At 40.9% G+C, this 23,545-nt stretch overlaps 1 protein-coding gene across 2 annotated transcripts in view; it reads left to right on the top strand.

Annotated features, from left to right (window-relative positions):
- Positions 1-2,417: 2,417 nt before the first annotated feature.
- The window catches only part of PCCA (propionyl-CoA carboxylase subunit alpha), a 278,669-nt gene continuing 257,541 nt past the window's right edge, over positions 2,418-23,545 (top strand). The window contains exons 1-4 of one of the 2 annotated variants that reach the window (XM_071548902.1): positions 2,418-2,513; positions 10,282-10,362; positions 14,139-14,186; positions 14,286-14,354. In XM_071548902.1, the coding sequence (XP_071405003.1) occupies positions 2,463-2,513; positions 10,282-10,362; positions 14,139-14,186; positions 14,286-14,354 (249 nt within the window). In that variant the 5' untranslated portion in view covers positions 2,418-2,462. Of the gene's footprint in view, positions 2,514-10,281; positions 10,363-14,138; positions 14,191-14,285; positions 14,355-23,545 lie in introns of those variants that run through there. The other variant, XM_071548910.1, reaches the window with a different exon arrangement.

Genomic DNA, 23,545 nt, shown 5'->3' with positions numbered 1-23,545 from the left:
GAAAAAAACTCAGCAGCATCTGCTTGTGACTATCAATTGAAAATACTGTGACCGCCTCTAGACATACTAAGAGCAGTTTTCGTGCATTGTTCCCACCTGTGCAGTTGTAGGCACTGTTAATACAGCAGGAGAAATACATAAGCATGCAACAGAGGGGAACCAATGCTGACTTTACTTTTGCTACTCACTTGAGAGGAAAGGGAGAGAAGTTATTTCATGTGTCTTTGGTATGCAGCAGAGATCACAGAATGGTTCAGGTTGAAAGGGACTGCTGGATGTCTTCTAGTCCAATCTGCTTGCTCAACCAGGGACCCCCAGATTATGTTACTCAGGATTGCTTCCAGATAGCTTTTGAGTATCTCCCAGGAGGGGACTCCACAACCCCTCTGGGCATCCTGTTCTGGTGCTCAGTCACCCTCACAGTAAAGAAATTCTTCCTCGTGTTCGGGTGGAATTTGATGTGTGTCAGTTTCTGCCTTTTTTTTCTCATTTTATTGCTCAGCACCACTGAGAAAAGCCTGACTCCATCATCTTGGCAACCTCTCTTCAGATACCAGTGTTCTCTTTTTCATCTTAGTTTTCACCTCTTTTCAGTTTGAATGTAAATACTGATATAATAGGTTTAAAAAGCAATATCAGACAATAAAACTAGGCAAAATTTTTCAATATAATCTGTAAATGCAAGTAGGAACTTCTGTTTTCCTGGGGTGACATGAAGCTAGAATACTATGAAAATATCCATGTTTGGGTGAACTCAGTTGCCCAGCAATTTTTTTCCTCTTCCAGTGCCTCCCTGTGGCATGGGAGTATGCCATTGATCTGGGACATCCTGGCTCTCATTGCAGAATGTGATTGTATGTACAGCCTGAGAGAATTTACTGAGGACTCTAAAAGTATGTGATAAAAATGTAAGGATTGATGGAATAATGTGTGAATTGAGGGGGTGATGCAGTGTGGTGAAATGTCTCTAACAATGGTTACTGCAGTTACACAATCATCTGGCTGTAAAGGAACTGCCCTCTTACCTGCTCGAGGACCTAGCTGGTGTCTAGAGTCTGAGGGATTTATTCCTAATACAGCTATGCATATTGCCCATGTATATTTTCCTTATGGATGCATTTTTTTTGCTGTCTTCTAGCTCAACTGAGAGCTTGTACCAAAGCATGTTTTGGATGAACTGAAAACTGCATATGACCTATTCTATTTCCTTAACTGAAAATGATTGTCTTTCAGCTTCAGAAAATGTGGTCTTGATTTGCTGGACAAAAAAGAAGGCTCAGGTCTACCTTCATTTTCCACTTTACTGTTGTAGGAAAAAAACCAAATTGTAGAAGTAACATTATTTAGAGGAAAAAATGGTTATGCTTTGTGAAGACTGGTTTGAACATCTTGGATTGTGTCTTTTCCATGCTCCAGTGTTGTGGGTAGTTTATGCCTCTGTTGTACTTCAACAGAAGTCTGAGATGGTGCAAGTGATGCTTCCTATGAGCTCTTAGCATGGTAAAACTAGTCTAGCATTTCCTGGGATGACAATTTCCTTGAGGATTGGCACTTCTCTGTCACATCCATCAGCTGAGATCCGGGACACCTGCAGCACAGACCCCGCACCCAGCTGCACAGGCCGTTTCAGAAGAGGATGACTGAGTATTGCCTGCTAGGGAACTGGCTGTGAGTAGTTCCTGCAGAAGATGAGCAGTATCTCTCTCATGGTGCCCTTGCTTGTGTTCTGTAGGCAGGAGCTTGGAACAGGCAGCTGGCACAATTGCACTTCTCACCTTTACCCTGGGGAAGCCCAGTGGGGAGAATGGATCCCCCTGTGCTGCTGTGGGTCCTGGCAGGGCACAGGCAGCTCCACACATGAGGGAATAGTGTGTTGGGGGGTTTAGGCCGGATATTAGGAAAAGGTTTTTCACCCAGAGGGTGGTTGAGTACTGGAACAGGGTCCCCAGGGGAGTGGTCACCAAGCCTGAGGGAGTTCAAGGAAAGTGCGGACAATGTTGTCAAGTGCATGGTGTGACTCTTGGGGATAGAATCATAGAATAGAATAATAGAATCAGCTGGGTTGGAAGAGACCTCTGAGATCATCAAGTCCAACCCTTGATCCAACCCCACTTTGATTATTAGAACATGGCACGAAGTGCCACATCCAGTCTCATCTTAAAAATGTTTCGTGAAGGACCAGGAGTTAGACTTGGATGATCCCAGTGGGTCCCTTCCAACTCAGGCTGTTCTATGATTCCATGATGTGCTTATTCGAGCATCACTGAACAGAACCCAGGACCAACCGGGTCGTTGGCGTCCCGGGGCATCCCCGGGTTCCCGCGGGCGCGCGCAGTCGCGGCCCCGCCGCAGGGCACGCGCGGCGGGCGCCCCTCCCCGCCCCCTGATTGGCTGGGCTTGGCGCGGTCCCGGTGGCGCCGGCGCGGGGGAAGGGGCGGCCCGGCAGCGGCGGCCGCGCGGACATGGCGGCTGCGCTGGGACGGTGCGGCGGCCGCCGCTGGGCACGGCCGGCGGTGAGCGCAGCTCGGGGACGGCACGGGCCGGCGGCGCAGGGGCACCGAGCGCCGGGACAGGATGGGCTCGCCTGCCGGGGCGAGAAGGGCGTTGGGTGTCGGCTCCCCCGGGGACCCCCGGCCGGGCTCGGGGAGCGCCGTGCGGAGGGGAGGGTAGGGAGGGGGTGCTGCCCCTCCGGTCCCGGGTGGGCGGTGGGAGCGGCCGGGGGCGGCCCGCGGGTGCCGGCTGGGGGCTGTAAAAGCTGGGTGCTGGTTTATGTGCCTCCTAGCATCCGAGAGGCCGTTCCTTGGGGTAAACCATCGGCGTGTTGTCAGGACACCGTGGGCTTATTTATTTATTGTATTTAAACTAATTTTCTGCTGCTGGGCAGGTTTCTGTGATGCTTCAGGATGGTGGAGTCACCGTCCTTGAAGGTGTTTGAGGAAAGACTGGATGTGGCACTTCGTGCCACCATCTGGTTGACATGGTGGTGTTCGGGCACAGTTTGGATTCGATGATCTCGAAGGTCTTTTCCAGTCTAATTGATCTTTTCATTCTGTGATTCCAGTTTCCTTCTGCCCTCTTCCTCTTTTAAACGGGAGCTTATGATAACTCTGGGGTAGAGGGTAGCTTTGTGCTATTTTTAGTTGTAAAATCTTGGCTAACAGAGAAAGACTGTGGAACTGTTTTCCCTTCCCACCCACCCCTTTACCCCAGTTATTTAGGGTGCTTTCAGCTGTCACTTAGAGCCTTTACTGTGGTTTTCTATTTTTCTTGCTTTTCACGACAATGCAATAAACTCATTGCAGAACCATACCAATGTTTTTGCTGAAGACTTGAAACTAGAAAGCCTTATTCCTTAGCCTGTGGAGTAACTTCACGGAGGCACTTGCTGTATTTTCATCTCTGTTACTTCTACAGATTGTGTTAAAAGAAGATTATTTTATATAAGAACAAGCAGTGTTAGCATGTAGTATTGTGTAACAGTTGAATGACACTGCAAAGTAGTTTCTTTATGGGAAAAGTAGTGCAAAATACCTCTAATCATTTACAGGAGGAAGAATTTATATTTTCTCTTTCTCAAAAGAAAAATTTGTGTGGAGGTCTGCAGGTTCCAGTGGAGAAGAGAGGAGTGACTTGCAGAAGATGTTTTCTTCAGTGTACCGCTGAGGGTGTGGGTTAAGTTTCTAGAAATGTTTCCTCCTAGCAGTATTGTAAAGAACTCATCACACGTCTTTAAGGATCATGTAAAAGAGGTGATTTATGTGTGCAGGGCATTTTGAGAAGGGATTAAAGAGGAAAACAGCATGTACTTTACGCAAGTATTTTTCCTTAGGAAATATACAGAAGTAAACCTGTTTTCCTGTGAAAGTGTATGCAAGAGAAGCTTCTTGAAAAACAAAAAAGTTGTTTAATTGGAGATGATGACCTGAAATTACCAGAGGGCTTGTCCTGTTTGAAAACATTACTTTTGATAGTCATGGGTGTGTGTGTATAGATGAGAAAGGCTTTTGCGCTTCCCACTAAATAGTACTAAGACTTTGGTGTCAGTCCTTTGGAGCCTCTCTGTTAAAAGCCTACTTTGTGTCCTTGCATCTGGCATCTCAAGGGCGTGGTCTGGCTGCACCAGTATGGAAATGTTACATGAGTGGCACCTTTGTAACACAAAATGTTTTAAGAGCTACCAAGTAGCGTTTGTGACTTACGTAACTGAAGTGATTCATAGCCCATAATATCTGTGTGTGAAAGTCCCCATCAGGACAGCAGTATATTTAGAATCATCTAGTAAAACAATTTTGCATGGAAATTGCTTTCATTGATTCTTTTATGTTTTGGTAACATGGACAAATAATATAATTTTATATAATAACACAAACTTTAGTGTGCTTGGAGCTCCTAAAATTTTGCAAGGGGGCGTAGCTAATGAGGTGTCTTTACCTTCTTTTACTGCTTTCATTCAGGAGTCAATAAAGGACCACAGAAGAAGGGTGCAAAAACCACTGAGCTGCAGATTTGATTCTTTGCTGTGTTTCTAATTTAGTGCCTGTCCCTCTTTATTTAGGATTTATGCAGAACTGATTCCCTTTAGAGTATAACCAAAAGTTCATTTTGAATGCTTTGCACTTCTGGGGCTGGGAGAAAATCTCATGTTGAAAAAGTTATAGAACAAGGATGAGACGTGGCTTTTGATATTTCAGTTGTGGAACTCTTTTTGGAGAGTTATCGGACTCAAAATGTTTAAATGTTTAAAATCATGTGGAACAAAATGATAAATACTGTACATCATGAATTCAAGAGTAAACTGCTGATATAGATTTTATCAGTGTAGGTCAGTTTTTTAATCATTGGATTAAATGAATGGAAAGTTTCTCTGCCATCTATGCACTCAGTGTTTTTAAGTCATGTGTACAGTGGGAGCTCCTTGCTCTCTTCTCTGACATAATTCTTCCCTGGAATAGCAGCATGCTAAAAATATTCCCCCTTGTTAATGAGCACAGGAGCATCAGGCTGATGGGATAGCAAGGTTGGTATCATTTGTCACTAGGGAAGGGAGTTCGTGAATCTGGGGACATGAATGTAGCCACAGACTTTTGGAGTTCACTGATTGTTTCAAGTATGTAAACCACATATTTTAGTACTTACAAGCATTCTCAAAGCATAATGTGGGTAGAGATTTCTGGTTTTCTCCTTGCTTCTAGGAGTAGCCTTTTGAAATTTGTAGGCAAAGCATGCTGTGCCATGTACTATGGGCAAAAGTTACTTCTGAAAGGAAAAAAAAAATAGGAGTTCATTAAAGTCTACATCGAGTAAAAAAATGTTACTCTCCTTCTGAAACACTTTGTGCTTTAACTTTGTTATTTTGTCTGTCCCAAACTTGCATTGATTGTTGCAGTGCTGTGCTGTTTCACAGGTGCTAGCCAGCCTTACTGGAGCTGTTTAAGCTGCTGCCATGAGAAACTGTTCCAGCTTTCTGCAGCTGTTAGGTCTTGATCAGGCTGCTCCTTTGGAGCTTGTCTCCCTCCAACTTGTGCCAGCACTGCTGCATGAATATCTTGGATAAGCTGGTCTGAAATCTGGTTGAGAACACATTTTTCCCCACTCCTTGTTAGTATCTTCTCAGCTGATTGCATTCCCATGGTTGGTTCCCTGTGTGACTATACAAACTTTAGGGATTGGCACAGAGGAGAAGCTGCATGGGAATAGAAATGTTTGAGTTTAAAAAAATAGCCTTAGGTGGTTGACTGTTTCCTTGTTTGTGATTTGTTTGCTGTGTTGGCAAATACGAAAAACATTTTGTGTTCTTAGTGTTTCTCAAGCCTGGTCAGAGGGAGGGAACTGTTGTTACTCACTGTGCAACGTACCTGACAGCACTTTGTACTGCATCTGTGTTTGCACTTGGCTTTAGGGGGATCTCTTACAGTTACATGTGCTTGGCTCTCCAGCACTCTGAGAGTACTAAGGACGGGAAAGTATTTCCTTAGAGAAAGGAATAGAAGCTGATTCCAATGGGATGAGGTTTAACAAGGCCAAATGCTGGGTCCTGCACTTTGGACACAACCACCCCATGCAGTGCTACAGGCTGGGGACAGAGTGGCTGGAGAGCAGCCAGGCAGAAAGGGACCTGGGGGTTTGGATGGACAGGAGGCTGAACATGAGCCACTAGTGTGTCCAGGTGACCAAGAAAGCCAATGGGATCCTGGCCTGGACCAAAAATAGCGTGGCCAGCAGGACCAGGGAAGTGCTCCTTCCCCTGGACTCTGTGTTGGTGAGGCCACACCTTGAGTGTTGTGTTCAGTTCTGGGCCCCTCAGTTCAGGAAAGATATTGAGAGGCTGGAACGGGTCCAGAGAAGAGCAACAAGGCTGGTGAAGGGACTGGAGCACAAGTCCTATGGAGAGAGGCTGAGGGAGCTGGGGTTGTTTAGTCTGGAGAAAAGAAGACTCAGGGGTAACCTCATCACTCTCTACAGCACCTGAAAGGATGTTGTAGCCAGGTGGGGTTTGGTCTCTTCTCTCAGGCAACCAACAGTAGGACAAGAGGCTTAAGCTCTGCCAGGGGAGGTTTAGGTTGGATATCGGGAAGAAGCTCTTTACAGAGAGAGTGGTCAGGCATTGGAATGGCCTGTCCAGGAAGGTAGTGGATTTTCCGACCCTGGAGGTTTTTAAGGTGACACTGGACGTGGCACTGAGTGCCATGATCTGGTAATCAAAGTGGGGTTGGATTAGGGGTTGGACTTGATGATCTTGGAGGTCTCTTCCAACCCAACTGATTCTGTGATTCTATTCTATGATTCTATGGTTATGTTTTCTTTACCATTTACAAGATTCATGCAATGTTGTATTAGGAAGCTGCATTTTTAGCCTTAAAGATTAGAAGTCTTGCAGCCACCTTGAAGGTGTCTGCTTCCTATATACTTTATATATACTCTATCAGCCGAGTTCCCTAAACAGGGAATTATGATGTCAAATGAGCTGAAATAAAAAAATTTGGCAATATTGGCTGTGTAGTCAAAATTTTGTTCATGTTTATAACTACTCAGGAATACGGATGGTACTAGTAGATACACTGCAAAAATGAAGGGTTTATTCTCATAGTGTCTGAAATCTGAATCTCTGAAAATGCAGGGGGAAAAATCTTAACAGAAGAAAGGAGAGGTGGAATTTAAGTCTAGTGAAAATAAGTGTGCTAGTCTGACTGTTTCTATTGGGTATTTTTACTGTATTTTCTAGTAATGCTAAAATATACATTCCTTGCCATAGACTTCTTACAGCCAATGTTGATATATGATGCTTTTCCTGCCTGAAATCTGGAATTCAGCATCTCCATTTCAACACTGAGATCTTTTTCTGCCTGTAAAGCTCAGTATCAATGAGTTATTTATAAGCTGACCAGTATGGCAGTGGAATTTCCTTCCTTGATGAGAGCATGTAAACCTTTAAAAACACACGAGTAAACCCTATCTAAATAACAAGTTAATTTTTTATTCTGCTGTTGTATCCTGTGTCCTTAAACCACCTGAAGAAGTTTCCTAGGGCTGCATGGGGTATAAAGCAGGATGCTTTTCCAGAATACAGTACTAATGCTGTTTTCTGAAGATTCATTAGAGATGGGGAACTCCAAGCCAAATGCAGAAGTCCAGAGTTGAGCTCTCATAAATGAGTATTTGCATTCTTGAACTTTTAAGAATCAAAAGCTTTATCCAACTGAAGTAACAAGTCATGAGAAAAACAGGTTATACCCAATGACTCTACTGTCCTCTCCAAGTTTTGCAGGACAAAAAAGTCACCAGGTCGTGCTGAGCTCTCTGGTCTGTATTCTGAGGAAATTTTTATGTAAGGTATAAATACCTATGGCAGGTGTGGTTTTGGGAAGGCAGCCAATTAAAGATGTAGCTTGAGAGTCAGATTGATTTTGCTGACTTGGTGGTTTGAGAGTTCTTTGGGAGTTTTGGGGTAGTTTTTAATGAACCTACCTATGTCAGGAGCTTTGGTATACAGAGGTAGGTGATGACACCTGAATAGCTCTGGATTTGGAGATGTCAGTTCAGTGGTGTTCCTTTGTGGCCTTAGATGTGCATTATTTACAAAATACTTGTTTATTTTTAAGCAATTATTTAATTGCTTGTAGTAACTAGGAGCTGATCTCTAAAGAGACTTTTCTTGAAGTGGGTTCTGGATTAAGCAAGCTTGTAAACCTTAATGTATATTGGTACAGATATATACATAACCCCTTCTTTCCAAGCTGTGAGTTAGAGTTGGAATTTCCCATCTGAGTTGGGCAATATGCTTGTTTGTTTTAGGAAGTTACCCCACATGCACCCAATTCAAGGCTGAAACTTTTTTTTTCTTAAGAGATTTGCATGTGTGTGTTGTGAGGAGACAGTGAATTTTTTAAACGTAGGTACGTAATTAGATTAGCCTGTTACAAGATTTTTATGTGGAATCTGTTCAATTCTGTAGTATAAAACCAGAATTGAGTGTGGTTTAAACTTTTTCCATTTTTTTAATTGCTTGATAATTTTATTCTTTCTATATAAGAAATTTGAACAGGGCTATTTTTCAAGATGGCTAAGATTCTACAGCTTAATACTCACTGATTTTTTTTCCCATCACAGCCTTTCCTTCCAATCTCCATTTGTACATAGCTCTTCTGGTTTCTCATAAGCATTCCAAACTAGCTTTGTATAAAAGGTGTTTATAAGAAAGTTGAGGAGTTTTCCCTCCCTTGCTTGGTTGTCCCCTTCCCTCTGCTAACTGCAAGTATTTAGATTAGCTGCACTGACCCTTAACAAGCACTTTCTCCAATGAATAATATTAACTCGGTGGAGACTTTTTGTGTGTCCTGTATGACCTTCTTTAGACTATTTGTGGTCCCTCAAGCACTTCTGTCAATAGTGTTTCAGAGGAAAGGGGCTCAGTCTGCTTAACTCTGTGTTCTCTGGAGCAGGAGGGTGTACTCTGCTGCTACTGCTATAGCTGTCCTTCCTCTTCCCTCTGACAATATCTAGTTCAGAATAGTCACTGAAGATGTGACAGTTTTGCTGTAAACTTGGGATAGTGACCAGCTGGTGGGTGTGATTGCAGCTGCCAGAATTCTGTCCTTTAACTTTATCCCTTTAATGCCTGAAAAGACTTGTCCTGTCACATCCTCAGATAACAATAACATACCCCTGGGGGAAAAAAAGGAAACCTGATGGTTTTGATTCTAGCTTATCAACTTGCATTTCAGGTTGGTCTGGATTTTATTTTTGAGAAGTATAGGGGAAAAAAAAGGGCAAAACCCACCAGCAAAACAAAAAAACTGAAGGAGACAGAACCCAGCATGTGAAACAGTGTGGAACGGTTGCTTTCAATTGACTTTTTCTAGTTCCAGAGTAATTAATATATATGAATTGTTGAAGAATTAAGCAAAGGTGGATTATCTGGAAACAATGTAGATTGTCTGTCACTAATGAATGGAATTTTAATGATTTTTGAAGCTTTCTGCTCATGAGGCTTGGTTGGAGCTGGCATGAGATGTTATGCTCTAAGGCTTCCTTAAATTCTGTATTACAGTACTTGTACTGAAATATTTTGTTTCCTTTATAAGATTATAATATCAGCTGCATTACAAATGTGATGGCCGTCTCAGTCCTGGGCTGGTTTCTGCTTTCTGTGATGCAACATAAGAAGTATTTTCAAATTTGATCAGGACAGAGGACTCTGTATGGAGTGTTCTCATTCCAGTTACTGCCAGCCACTGTTACTTCCAAATCACTATGAGCTTACAGTGAACTTAAAATTTTATCAATTTTTCAATTATCTTAAGTTCACTACTCTTGTGAAAGGTGCAACTGAATTATCTAATTAATCTCTTTATATGAACAAATACTTCCTTATTTTTCAGTATTCTTTCTAATGTAGTCCATATATTTTTCCCCAGTCTTTTCACAAATGGTTCTTTCAGATAGAATAGACACATTCTGAGTTCTGGCAGTTGCCAGTCACTGCTGTTTTCTGCTTCCTACTAGACAATATTTAGTGTTAAGGCTTTCTACAGTCTTTTTGATTCCAAGTGGTTTATCAGTGTGGTTCTGCCTTATACCTAAGTTAATGACTTTGTATGTAGAACTTCTGAATTGTTTGTGGGTGATGATTGGGGAAGGGCAGTTCTGTATGAGCTTTCACCCACTTGGTGAGGGTGTGAAAGCATGAGGAAGTTTCCTCAAGATGTCAGTGTATGAAATGTTTTTATTTTAATGGCCTACTGTAACAGGAGAAAAAGGTTTAACTCCCTCTTTCTTCTGTAGTGTGAAGCGCTGTGTGCAAGATGGTGCCTTATAACTTCTCATAAATTGTATTCATCATCTGTGTATGATCCAAATGAAAAGGTAAGTAGAATGGTGCATGTTTTCTCTTTGACATTTCACTGTACTTTTGACATTTGTTTTTTTAAGCTCCCCTCTCTCCTGTGCTGCTACTAACAATGGGAGTTCTCCTGGTATAACCTGACGCTGGTTTAATAGCATGTTTTTCTTCCTTTTTTCAAACCTAAAAGGAGGTTGCTTTTGCAGGATAGTTGTCAAGATTGGACACTACTTCAAGTGTATACCAAAAGGTTGAATAAGTGATTTTGAGTTTGGATAATTTGCATATTGGCCTGACCATGTTGTTATTATGAAACAACTGTTAATGTTTTGCATGGTTGTGGGTGGTAATGCACCTGTTAAAACATCTGGGAGCCAGACTAGCCAAAAGCTTTTTTGTGAAAACAAAAGTCTGTAATAGCAGTAGCATGATTGTTAGATGATCTGGGGTGGGGGTGAGAACTTCAGAGCTTGGATAAAGATAGGCCTTTAAGGCCTGCAGAGATTAGCAAGTCCTCATCTTGGGGCTTGTGCAGTAGCAATCTCAGTGTACAGTTATGAGCCAAGAAAAACCTTCCTTATGGAAAGTTGTCTTGGTATGCTCCATGAAGTAATACACTTGGAAAAATAATGTGACTGAAGGTACACTAGTGTTTAAGGGCAAGGATGCCAACAATTCAGGACTGATAGTCTCCTGATGCAGAAGCCCTTGCAATCAGTGTAGAAGCAATTAACCACGAGTAAAGCGGTGTGAGGAAACAGGGAAAAACAGTGTGGCTTTACAGATTTCTTCAGAAGTTTTCTTTTTTCCTTAAGGTTCTTGCTTAGTCAAGGTCCTCTTCCTTTTCTAAACGCATAGTTATGTTTAAATGATGTAATTGGGTATTTGGTTTCTTGTAACTAGGAGCTGTCATTCCAACCAGTGGCTACTACAGATAGTTTAAGCTCTTTTCTGCTTTTTTTTTATTCACTGCCCCTTCTAATGTTTTTGTAATGACAAGACTTTCATGTGAGGCCTTTTCCAGCTAATTAATGGAAATGACAAAAAAATGTTACTTCAAAGTAGTATGTGGTTTGGAAGTTTTTTTTTTATTGTGCTGTACTTGAGACTGGCCTTTAACAGCAGGACCAAGAGACCAGTCTGTGTCTTTATTGCAGAATTGGAAAATTAAAAAGAATGTCAAATATTCTTAACATCTTGATACTAAAAATCTTGTCTTGCACTGTAACCACAGCTGATTATTAAAACAACTTTTACATACCATCTACTAAGTTGAATAGAGTATTTGAGTCATTAAACTTTTCAATGCCAAGTATTTGGGAGGTTTTTTTTTTAATTCCCCCTCAAGTCTGTATGCCTAAAAGTCTTTTAAGTACCTAGAACACTGAAATTTAGATTCAAGAGCAATTTGTATGAGCATGTTGGAAACTTTTTTTAGATCAGATCCCCAGCTAAAAAAGCTCTCAATACAAATTGCTGACTCCTATGGGTGTTCTGAAAGTATTTGTACCTCTGAAAATTGAGCTTGCTTAAGGGTGTTTAAGATCATCTTTTGAGTGGGGTGTGTGTATGCCTGTGTACTAGGCAGTGTCATTCAGCATAAGCTTGCTGCAGCTCTTACCTGGAGGGGTTTCTTATCACAGAATTTCTGTATGGTGTTATCACATGGTAGTATTTTTAAACTGGTCATGTGATGCCAGCTCAGCTCTGACTTTGAAAAAGTAAATTTGGTCAAGGGCACCTTGAGTTTGTCTGTTTGTTCTAGTCTGTCAATAGCAGTTCCTTTGGGGGTTTTGCAGCAGTCCTTTCTCTCCTCCAAAACCTGTCTTCCCCTCTCCAAATTAACTAATGACTGTGAGGCTTCCTTTCTCCCCAGTCCTTATAAAAACCAACTGTTTGGTGTAGGGGAGGGAGAACAGCTGTTGAATGTCTTAGCATATAGTTTGATCAACCTGTTGTGATATGACTGCAGGCTGCCCCTGAAGGGGAGAGGTCCTAGTGGTTCCCTATGCTGTTTTTTTTTCTTTGGAGCATGGGAGACAGAGTATGATTTTGGTTACTGTGTTAAACTGGTGCCGTGTCCTGGAGCTGCATCCCTGTCAGGTATGGTTCGTGGAAAGCAGCGGGGTAAGTGTGTAAAGCAGGACTGTCTTTTTCAGTGGCAGACTGTATTTACAATCAAGCAGGCACAGTACCAAAGGGCACCTCATAGAAAGGCCTGTGACAGCAGTAACCTTTACTCACAGCAATGAGATTATGCTGAACAACTGTGAGAAAAGAGTGGTGCAAGAGCAGTGGGAAGGTTTTGCCTCGGATGTGAGGTTTACTGACTTCTGATGCTGTTACCCCCTTCTTACAGCCATGATAAAATTGTTGAAGCATTAAGTGCAATCCAGTATGAAAGGTGACACTGAATTTCAGAGGTATACTAAGTTTGTTTTGGTGTTCTGTTACACTTGGTATTGAGTGTGTAACAACCTCATGATGGCAGTGAAGCATTTTACCAGGTTCCTTGCCTGAGGCTCAGATACGAGGAGGGGCAAGGCTGGTACAACTCAGCAAGAGTGCCTGTTCAGCATGGAACTGTTGGTCTTTTACACTCCATGCCCTGGGCAGAGAGGAGGCTGTGCTGGTTTAAATGTAAACCGGCAGGAGAAACAAACTCAACACAAAATAGATTATAAGTCAGAGCTACAATTTAATGACAATATTATAATAAATGCAGTGGCACAAAGAGAAATTGGTTTTAACCCACAAAACCCAGAAGTATAACCCAGCACCCTGGGGCACAAACAGTGGTGTTTGTTGGCCCCTGTGCTGAGACCCGTGTGGTTCCCCCAAGTCCAAAGCAAAAGGAAGTGAAAAGACCTGTTGGTGCAGCTGACTGTTGCAGTCGGGTGAAGAGTGGTGGTTGCAGTCTGATCAAGAGTGGTGTCTCCTCCTGTTGAGGTTCTGATCCTCTTCTGGATCTGACGAGTGGTTCCATGAGGTCTTCAAACCCCCAGACTATGTACCCTCAGGTCCAAGTGGGAGCGCCCAGTACCTCCCACAGGGTGGGGAGTTACACAATGGGTGATCTGCTGGTCCAGTAGCAGACACGCCCCCTCAGGCTGGGTGCAAAGGTGCTAATGACTTCCTGGAGGGGAGTTGTCACAGCTCATATCTCACAGGCTTCTTTAACACCCAGCTTACATCCCGAGGAGTCAGGTTGCCCTGGGCAGCTGCTGCAAACGGTCCATTATTAACAGTTCTTGGGAAATGAATAGAGGGGTGTAGAACACATAGCTTTGGTCACCCCCACACAGTGATAAATTGGTCCTACCTGCTGAACTAGGACAGAGGCTCTCTTCGTTATGATGTTCTAAAGTTCTCCATAGCAGATGAGTGTTGTATTCAGGTCATCGTACTGGTTTGGGGCACTGACCACTGTACCTGCATACTGCCAGGATGTACCTCTGCTGCTACTGGCCTGCACCTGAGTGGTTCCTAGAGCTGCTGTGGGGTTCCAGTTTCTGTGCAGTGCATGATAAGGACATCCAAGAAATGCTTGTGTGAATAGTCAAAACCTTTTTCTTCTGAACGTGTGTGTGTGCTAGGTAGATCTAGTATAGCATACTTTTTATCTTATCACTGTTAAATCAGCATAACTCTTTTAAAAGTAGGTAGCCTCTGAATTACAAGCTCATGAATAAACCATGGTTTTAGTGGAAGTGGAGGGGATAAGAATACATATTTCTGGAGGAAGAAGAACTTGTGTTCTGTTAATTTCTCAAGATTCTTATTGTTCCTTTCCCTTCAGACTTTTGAAAAGCTCCTTATTGCCAACAGAGGAGAGATTGCATGCCGAGTAAGTATGTAATCTTTTATTTTTTTTCTTCTTTTTTGTAGTTACTTGTTAAATTATTGGTATTTTAAATATTGATAACTGTTGCTTCTTATATGGTAGGTCATCAAGACATGTAAGAAGATGGGGATTAAAACAGTTGCCATATACAGTGATGTTGATGCCAATGCTGTAAGTACTACTTAAATTCATATGGTAGGTGGGTTCTTAGTACTTCAGCAAGACTTGCAGCTGTTATGGAGGCTTGTTCATTATTGTGGTAGGCATATTGGCAATTCTCAAGGATCCTTCTGTGTGTCCTTTTCTTCCATGTGCTAGAAGGGAGTGGAGATACCAAGTTGGAGGGAGGATTAGACAACTATTTAGCATATTTTTATGTGAACACTCTTGTGTTTTGTTTGTGTAAATGTTACCTTCCTCTTTGTGTGGATTAAGCTAGATACATGTGCATGTATATATGTGCACCAAGTGTGAGTGGCAGTGAAAACTAAGTTTTGTTTTGCTCATGTAAACAAAAAAGGCAATGAAAAGTGGATCTTAGGAGATGGTGTAGAGCTTAGTATAAATGTTTCCTTTGCCTGGTAAATCCAACTCATTGCTTCCCACTTCCCAGAGAAATGCCCTTTCCTACCAGTTGTGCTGAATAGGCCTACTGGAGCTGTTGCATTTGATGAGGATATTGAGGTGCTTTGAATATTCAGCAGCATGGCAGGAAGGTGATAAAATGGCTTTCTAGTAAGTAAGGTACTTGTCTAGTTGCCCGTTTTCAGGTCTTGTAGTCTCTTTATTTTAGAAATAATTGAAGTAATTCATGTCAAGAATAGGAGGACAATTTCTTTTGTGATGTAACAGCAAGTGTAGTCATACTTGCATATCCTTATTGGCTAGAGAGAACACTGTTATTCCTTGCCTGCAAAAACTGCAACAGGAGAAATGACTGGGGTACACTCATGTCCCAGGATAGTTTGTTGAAATATGGAAGGGAGTTAAAGCATTGTGTTATGATTTAATAAAAGTAACTCAGATAAGATATCAGGGAAAAACATGTATTTTAGACAGGACAGGACTTGTGATTATAGATGGTGAGTTACTCAACATTGGAAAAACTGAAGCATGGTTGATGAAATCTGAAAGTAGTTACAGCTTAGGTGTTTTCAGAGTTCAGTGAAAGGTGAGAACTGTTGGGAGTTTTGGACTTGGACAGTGTTTTTCTGAATCCCTTTGTGGTTCTATTTACTTCCATGACCACCTCAGTTCATATGAATTGGCTGTAGATAGAGCAAGGGAATGAAATGGGACTTTCTGAAATGCTCTACTAAAGGATTTTTATGCCAAGTAATTATTTCTTTGAGGCGAATGGAAAGTATACTTGGTCTGGTTTTGAACTGGTAGCCATAACTGGTAGAGTGTAGTAGCTTGTCTGTGCACAGTGCACTGAAATGAAATTCTTAATGGGGAGAAGTCAGACATCGTGACAAATTCTAATTCTTTTGGAAACCAGGGGTTATCTGAATAAGAATGTAAACTACTCTGTATGACCTATGATTCCTCTAGTAACACTGAAGCATGCTGATGGATACTTGAATTCCATCTTATGTATATGGTGTTTGCAGTTCGGATAAATGGACTGACCGTTTAGCAGCACTGCATAGCCTTGTTCGCTGGCATGAATTCATCCTGAAAATAGACTTAAAAAACTGTTTTAAAAAAGACAACATGTTCTTTCACCAGTCCATAATAGACTTGAGGAAATAAATTGGTCTTCTCTTCAGTGTGTCTGTTTATTGTGTGGACTCTGCTATGAGCTGGAGACTATGAAAGAATCTGAAAGCAGTAAGTAGAAACCAAAATTGAAGAACATAATGAACGGAGTAAGAATGACACGAAAAAGTACAACTTAGGACCTTAGGGATGAGTGTACAAATAATGCATTACAAAGAGGTACTTGAAAATGTTTCTGTGCTGCTTCAATCTGCAGTGGTGTCTTAGCTTTAAAATACAAATAGTGTCTTTACTTTGTAATACTTCACAAGAGAAAGGAAATCCAAGGTGGTATCTCAGAAATGCATTAATATACTCATCAAAGTTCATAAAGATAACATTGTCTGGTAAATGGGATGCCGGCATTCTGAGTTCACAGACAAGAGATGAGACTATAACAAATGCTGTATGGGTGTTGTAGTGTCTGCTTAGCTCTCTGGGTCCTCCAATCAAAGTGATCTGTACAAGGTTAAGCATTACCTGTGTGCATTGAAGAAGCTCTAAGGATTTAAAGGAAAATGAAAGGCAGACTAATTGAAACACTCCTGTGTGTGCTTGAACAAGGTAGTGGTGTTAAGTCTAAGCTAGTTTTTTGATCTTATTATACACATCGTTTATGGCTACCATCCATCCTTTTATCACTACCTTGTGTGATTTCACTGGGAAATAGTTTAGTTAATGTTGTTTGTCTTAATGACTTGAATACCTCCAGTTATTCATTGTGGGAATGACCTGGCTCATTGCAGTGATGTGTGTGATTGCCAGTTTGGATGATCTTGATAGATGAGTCCAGAGGCCGAATTCTTTGACCGTGTTACTTACCATAAAGTAACCAACCATAATTGCCCATAATTGTGTCAGGTTCCATCAACAGCTCCCTTGGTTGTAACCAGTCATAGTGAAATCTCAGACACTCTGAAGTCAAACTTAGGAGCTGATGCAACCTGACAAAGGAACCTCTGTCTTCAAGGAGCTATGAAAAACCCTATCTGTTTGGTGTTGGGATGCTGCAAGAGAGTTGTTAACACTCTTAATTTTGTGCTTGACAGGACATCTGTTACTCCTTCCTGACTTAGATTGCAAAGACAATGAATATGATTGAACCAAAGGCAGAAATAAATATCAAGGCATTCAGTTGAACTAGTTGCCCATCCAGTGGTACCTGGTTTAAGTGGCTAGAGTAGGTAGGGATGGTTTACTAAAGTAATTTTTTCTATTAATGTATGTAGAAATAGTACTAATTGGAGTAGATTTTTCTGTTTAGAACTTGGAGTAACCTTAGAAGATGTAGTAATAGCCCCATATTACATTATCTGAAGCTATACAGGTTACAGGTATAAAGATTACATCATCTATATAGCTACTTGCTGAAAAATGGATAGCCTGATATTCTTAATGTGAATTGTTATGAAAATAACTGTAAAAGAGAGCAATCCAATCTGCCTGTTACATCTCTCTGGCTGTCTCTCATATTGGTTGAAAACAGAACTGAAATTGAACTAAAGAAGAGTTCCATCAGTGTGCTCAGTAAATATTTAAGGGGAGAAAGAAAACAATCACAAGGTATCAAGCAATTCAGTGATATCTTCAGTGACAGCTTCTAATTTATTTCCTATCCAGTGATATGCATAAATAACTCAAGCAGGCATTTTCACTGGTGTTTGGATAGGAATGTTGTAGAGAGTCTTAAAATAATGGTCTTTGTCCTGTACGACATGCTGGTGAGTAATCTTATCCTAGAACTTTATTTTTTTTTTGTTGAATATTTAACTTTTCTTTAATTTTTTTTATATTTTAAAATTATCTGAAATCCTTGGGTAGTTTATAGTGCTGAATTGAGGTGGTGGGAGCAGCTGAAATACATATAAACTTTCCATGAAATAGCTTTCTCTTGGTCTTCAGACTTAGTTTCTGTCAATTACCATATCAATGTCTTGAGTGTACCATTAGAGCAATATTAATTGTGACATAATTATCATTAATAGATAAAACTAGTAACTAAGCTATAAGAGTACAAAGGAATTTTCATTTCAAGGAATTAAAACTTCGCTGTTACGAGCAGGAAGCAGCAGAGAGTACTGCTATAAACTGGGAATGTGTCAAAAATTGAACAACCTCTCAACAGCCAAATAAAGCTTACCTGAAGAGAGAAAATACAAAGAACAAAACAGACTGTTTTGTACTCTTAATCTGAAAGAGTTTTTAGAGGTTAAAATTGATACCTTGATAGGAAAGAGAACATTAGTAAAACTTAAAAGGAGATGGGTGGCTTCAGAAACTTCTGGATGCATCTGTATGAATGCAAAGTTACAGATAGCTGGAAATTGTATTAAATGGGGTTGAATTGCATTTATCTTTGTGGAGGTGGGAGTGTGTGAACTGGGACAAAAGGTATGCCTCAAGTTAGTAGTAGTGCTGTGGATGAAGAGGCTGCTGCTTTAACAACTGTTCTAAAGTAAAAATTATTGTGGTGGTTGGGGAAAATAGCCTGACAAAATGGCTGCTAAGACCCTCACAGAGCATACAGTTGCTCATGTGGTACTGAATATTTTGAAAGGTAGGCCATAATGGATACTTGTAGGGTTTTTAAAATACTGGTTAATACTTTTTTATTACATCTGCTGTTTTAGGGAAAGCAGAGGAAAAAAGTTTTATACTGTTCACAGTGCTGGGCTTTGTTGGATTTAACTTCAATGTTCAACTTTCAAAACACATTCTTTACACTTAGATAGGTAAAGTGGGGAAGGACCAATAGAATTTGGAGTACTTTTTTTTTTTTAATTAAAGCATCTGGTGGAATTTTTTTTGTTATGAGAAAATAAGCAAAGAAGTTTTGGCTGAACAAGAGTAATCGTATGTACTTTTTCCCCCTGAACTGATTGGAATAGAGGGTAAAGATGAAAGAACCTCCTCAACCATAAATGTAACACTGATGGTGCAAACATTGTCAAGGAAAGCTAGAGAACTATTGTAATGCCTAATGTAATCAGCTAAAAGTATGATAAATGAAGAACAAGCTTTCACTAATTGGATCTGAACAAAAGAAGGTATAGCATAAAGCAGTGAATGAGATATAATTTCTCTTGGCATTTTTTAACACAGCAGGGATTCTATAGCCATATGAAGCAATGAACTATAAATGACTGAAAAAATCCCATGGGAAAGTAATGTAAACTACTGAAACTTAACAGAGCAGTGGGCAGTTAGTTATACTTCTTTCATATAAGGCTTTTTCTATCAGTCACTTAAGACTTCAGGTGTTATTGTATTAAATTGCCTGTTCTAAATCTTGTTCTGCTAGATAATATAAAACAAAAAGTAAGCCAAATGCTTTTATTGATGTAAAAGTAATTGCACAGAATCGAGCTGTTCTTCAGAAACTGTAGTCTTTTGAGTGTCAAAGAATTGAAAGAAGTAAAATTAAATAGAAATGGAAGATTTCTATTCGTTTTCTAATTTTGTTTCTTTTTTAAGCTTGGAGTCTGAGGCAATATTTCAGAAGGAAGTTGGGGGCAAATCTGGTTTAGGGAAGATAAAGCTGGTTAAGATTTTAAGCACTATGCCAAGTCTGTTTTGAGCTGAATGAATTTGGGTGAACAAGATGAGCTTTTTGCCGAAGCCATAAAAATTTAAATTTTGCTGAAGACTTCCCTATAGCTTAATGAGGTGCTGTCAGGTTCTTTTGTTCTTAAGAAATTTGGGTGGCAAAAATAAATATTGGAGGGGAATTTGACATTTAAATTTTAATCTAAACAATTTAATTAGTTTGAGAAGTGGATGTTTATCCGAAACTGAGTAGTTTTATTTAATTGCAACTAACTTAAATAGGTCTTAACGTTTGTCCGAACTCTCATTTACTTTTTTTTTCTGTTTATGTCTTTAAAACGTGCAAAGCTTTCTTCTATCATCTGCTGCAAAACTAGAAATTCACTATCTCCCAATGGCACTTCAGGGGTTTGTACTCAGATAACTTGGAGAGATCCATTTGAGTACCTATATGAAAAGGAAACCAGTATTTTAGTGCCGTTTTGGAATACACGATTCCTGGGCTGTTGTGTGGACTGTGTAGAATGGACTCGGCCTGTTCTGCCTGGAGAAATTCCCACTTCATGGCCGGTGTTGTTTGCAAGGTATGCAGAACAGGAATGTGCCAGATCACACCAAGGAAACGTTAAGGTCAGGTTTGCAGTTGCTGTTCTGCTCTTCCTTCAATGTGTTTGCCTCTTGTTTGAAAAGCAAGACACCATTGTGCCTTATTTCTTCACAAGAGGTGGTGGAGGTGATGTTACTATCCTGTCTGTACTTCATTTAGTGAATTACTGAACAGTTTTGTAAAGCATGAGAAATGCAGGTGATGGTCATCCCATGAAGAGAAATACCTCTTTGGAAGGAGTGTACTTTTGTTCGGAATTGTAGCTTGCCTGCCAAATGCAGTGTGCTTTTTCTTTTAACAAGTGTATCACTGCTTTGAAACTAAGTGGGTTTGTGGAGGATGCTGTTGATGAGGAAATAATCGATTTTTCATTGTCTATAAGAAGCAATGCAAGCTTGATCTGCAATTTTAAAAGTTGGTGTGGCTCATCAGAATCAGTGTTTCAGCCTTTTAGTGTGTTTTACTAGGTCATGGTGTGACATGAAATGCATCTATACTTTGGAATGGGTCAGGCTCCTGTTGTGTAGTTTGATGATTAAGCTGAAATGTCACTTGTGCTGTATTCTGATTGAAATTGTACCACTGAGCAGGAGGGGAAGGATGTAGAACAGAATCCTTTAAGCATCATGCTGCAGCCCTTTTGGGGACACTTGGGAAGTATGTGTTGGAAAAAGATCCTTTGGTCTTTGTGGGGATGGTTATTTAGTTACCAAGCTGATTTATTGGAGGGATCAATACATAGCTTGAAAATAATTTGCCATCACAAAGCTCATTTAGGGAAGGTGGCTGTTGTCAAAAGTTGTACTGCATTATCTTTGGGGCAGGAAAATGTGGAAGCCCAGTGAGTGAAGTTGGTTGCAACTTAAATGTGCAGGTCCTCATTGCTGTGGAGAGTGAAGCAATGGTTCTGTGGGTGCTGATGGCTGTCTACATCAGTAGGTAGTGTAAAGTAATAGGGTTGCATCTGTGGAGTGAAATGGTTTATGCTGAAGACATGGTGTTTTTGCTCTCTGCCATTTAGTATCTCTGATTGATTCTAGTCTGGTGTTGTGGCGGTTTGCTGTGCTTGCTGGACTGCACCTTTTGGTTGAGTTTTGCCTGGAAGGTACCTGGTTCATGGACTTTCAGACAGCTGTGTGTTGGAGACAGATTAGGTTTTTTTTTTTTGTGGGAGATTTATTAAAAAAGCAGTCCTGATTTGAGCTTAAATCCTGATGTGTACTGAAGTCACGCTAATTGCTTGCATGGTACTGCTCTCTGAGGCCTTTTTACTCTAGCAATTCTCTGATCTTGTGCTGAATTTTTTCCATGCTCTGAACACATCAGACACCTTACTGGTCAAATTAGTTAACTTTTTTTCTACTGATTTTAAAATATTTCAGTGCAATGTGTGACAGATGCTGGAGCCATGTATAAAAGCAAATTGAGTTGGGAGTAGGTCAGCCATCAGTTAAAGTGACTTTTGTTGCCTTGCTGTCTGCAGAACTCTGGTGCTGTACCCAGATGATGGAGTCTAAGCTCCAGGCTGAGCAGGGCTGAAGTTGTCAGGCTTCACTTGTTCTGAAGATTTGCCTCTCTTGATCAGCAGGGACAGAGCAGGCAGCTCCTTCCTTTGAAGCCACAGGTGTGTGCTGAGGACACTGCTTGAAATACTACCATTGGTAATTCTGGATCAATGGCTCATATTGCCATAGTGCTCGTTCAAACTTACTGTGCTTATTACAGTAAGTAATAAGGACCCAAGTGGGTGTACATCTGTTGTAGCCTGTTCTACTTGTGCTGATCTCTTGGCCTTTCCAGAGGTGGTGGCAAAAGCGCTGGGGATAGTAATTTTATTGCAATGAAACCTTGTCAGTGTGACCAAAAAAACATAGTTATACCATCCTCCTCTGTCAGAGGCACTGCAGCAGCATGGTTTCCTTCTACCTCACCTCCTTGGAGAGAGAACAGAAGGTCTCTTGGTCCTTCTCTTTTGAAGCATTGAGAGTGTTCTGTCGTCTTCCTGACTTCATCCTCAGCAGCAAATACTTCATTGTGTGGATTCACATCTCTTGCTTCTGTGGTTTGTACTGTCCCAGCTGTGGTGTTTGTTGTCATCTCTGGTTGTGGTTACTCAGGGATGATTTGTTTTCAGGCACTATTAATGAACGATACTATTTGGTAGTACTATTTCTTTTCTTGTTTGTATGAGTGGAAATACTGGTGAGTAGGCCCTGGGCTGAATTTCCTGTTACTATTAGGATGACTTGTAGACAGAGACAGACCTGAGGCTGGCTTTTTGTGAATAATGTTCACAAGTACTTAGAAAATGACTTTTACAACTGATGTAAGACTGTGCTGTCTGTCAAGAGGAGTTCTTTCCCTTTCTTACCTTCCTATCTTTTGTGTACCTACACTTTTTGTACTACATGTGCAGCCTTTTGTCAAGTGGATCTAGATGGCTTATCTCTATGAGAACAGTGGGGAAAAAGAAATGTGAATCAGCAAGCTGATGTGATTCTTTACATAGGTTAATGAGTGGTAGAGCTAATGGCATCAGGAGGCATGGCTGGGGACAAGGAGAATACCTGATTAACCTTTCCAGAGGCAGTGTAGATTTAGTGTCTTCAGTTAGTCCCATCACCCATCCCACCAGTGAGATGTGGAGAAGGAAATAGGTGCCAGAGATACAGGTTCACACTATGTGAAAAGCTGGATTGGGAAGCAGAGCCATCCTAAAGGATCATTGTAAGAAGCATTGTATTTAAAGCCAGATACTTTCCTGGATTGTTAGCTGTGCTGCTGAACAAACAGCTGCTAGGGTATTGTGGAGTCTGTGATTCCATAGGTGGGATCCTGGTGCTTTTTTTCTTGGGAGGAGTGTTGAACAAGGAACCTAATTGCTTGTGAAGCATCTGAAAGATTGAAAAGACTCAGCATTGGAGAAGCGAAATGAAGTAGAGGTGCAATTTGCAAGGTATAAAGTATTAATGATTATATCACTTTTATGGGTGTTGTGGTTTTAGGTTACATTCTTTTCCTTGGTCACAGAAAGCATCTGTCACTTGTTTACTTTCAACAAGATATCCTTTTTATAGTGCTAAGTTTGAGATACCTTTTTACTTATTACCCCTGAATTGTCTGTAGGTGACAACTAAAATCCTTTTATACTTTTTTGAAATGAACCACCTCCCCAAACCCTTTGTGTGTCTTGTTTATTGTAGAGGAAGAATGGTAGTCAGTGTTTGAATAGTTGGTGCAAGATAATGGCTGTACTGAGTGGTGACTTGGATTTACAGAGGTGCATGTGTTAGGTTTCGATACAGTATCTCTTGGTTTGTCTGTCTTGCTGTGCTAAATGGGCAGTGCTCTGAGTTTCATTCTTGGACTTTATTTTGATATACAGTGTTGCATGAATTTTCGCTGTCCCTTTGTAGCTGGTGCTTAATGTTGGCTCACTGGTTGACCT

Source organism: Pithys albifrons, chromosome 1 (assembly GCF_047495875.1).
Source record: "Pithys albifrons albifrons isolate INPA30051 chromosome 1, PitAlb_v1, whole genome shotgun sequence".
NCBI lineage: Eukaryota > Metazoa > Chordata > Aves > Passeriformes > Thamnophilidae > Pithys > Pithys albifrons.
This window is presented reverse-complemented; position numbering and strand designations above follow the sequence as displayed.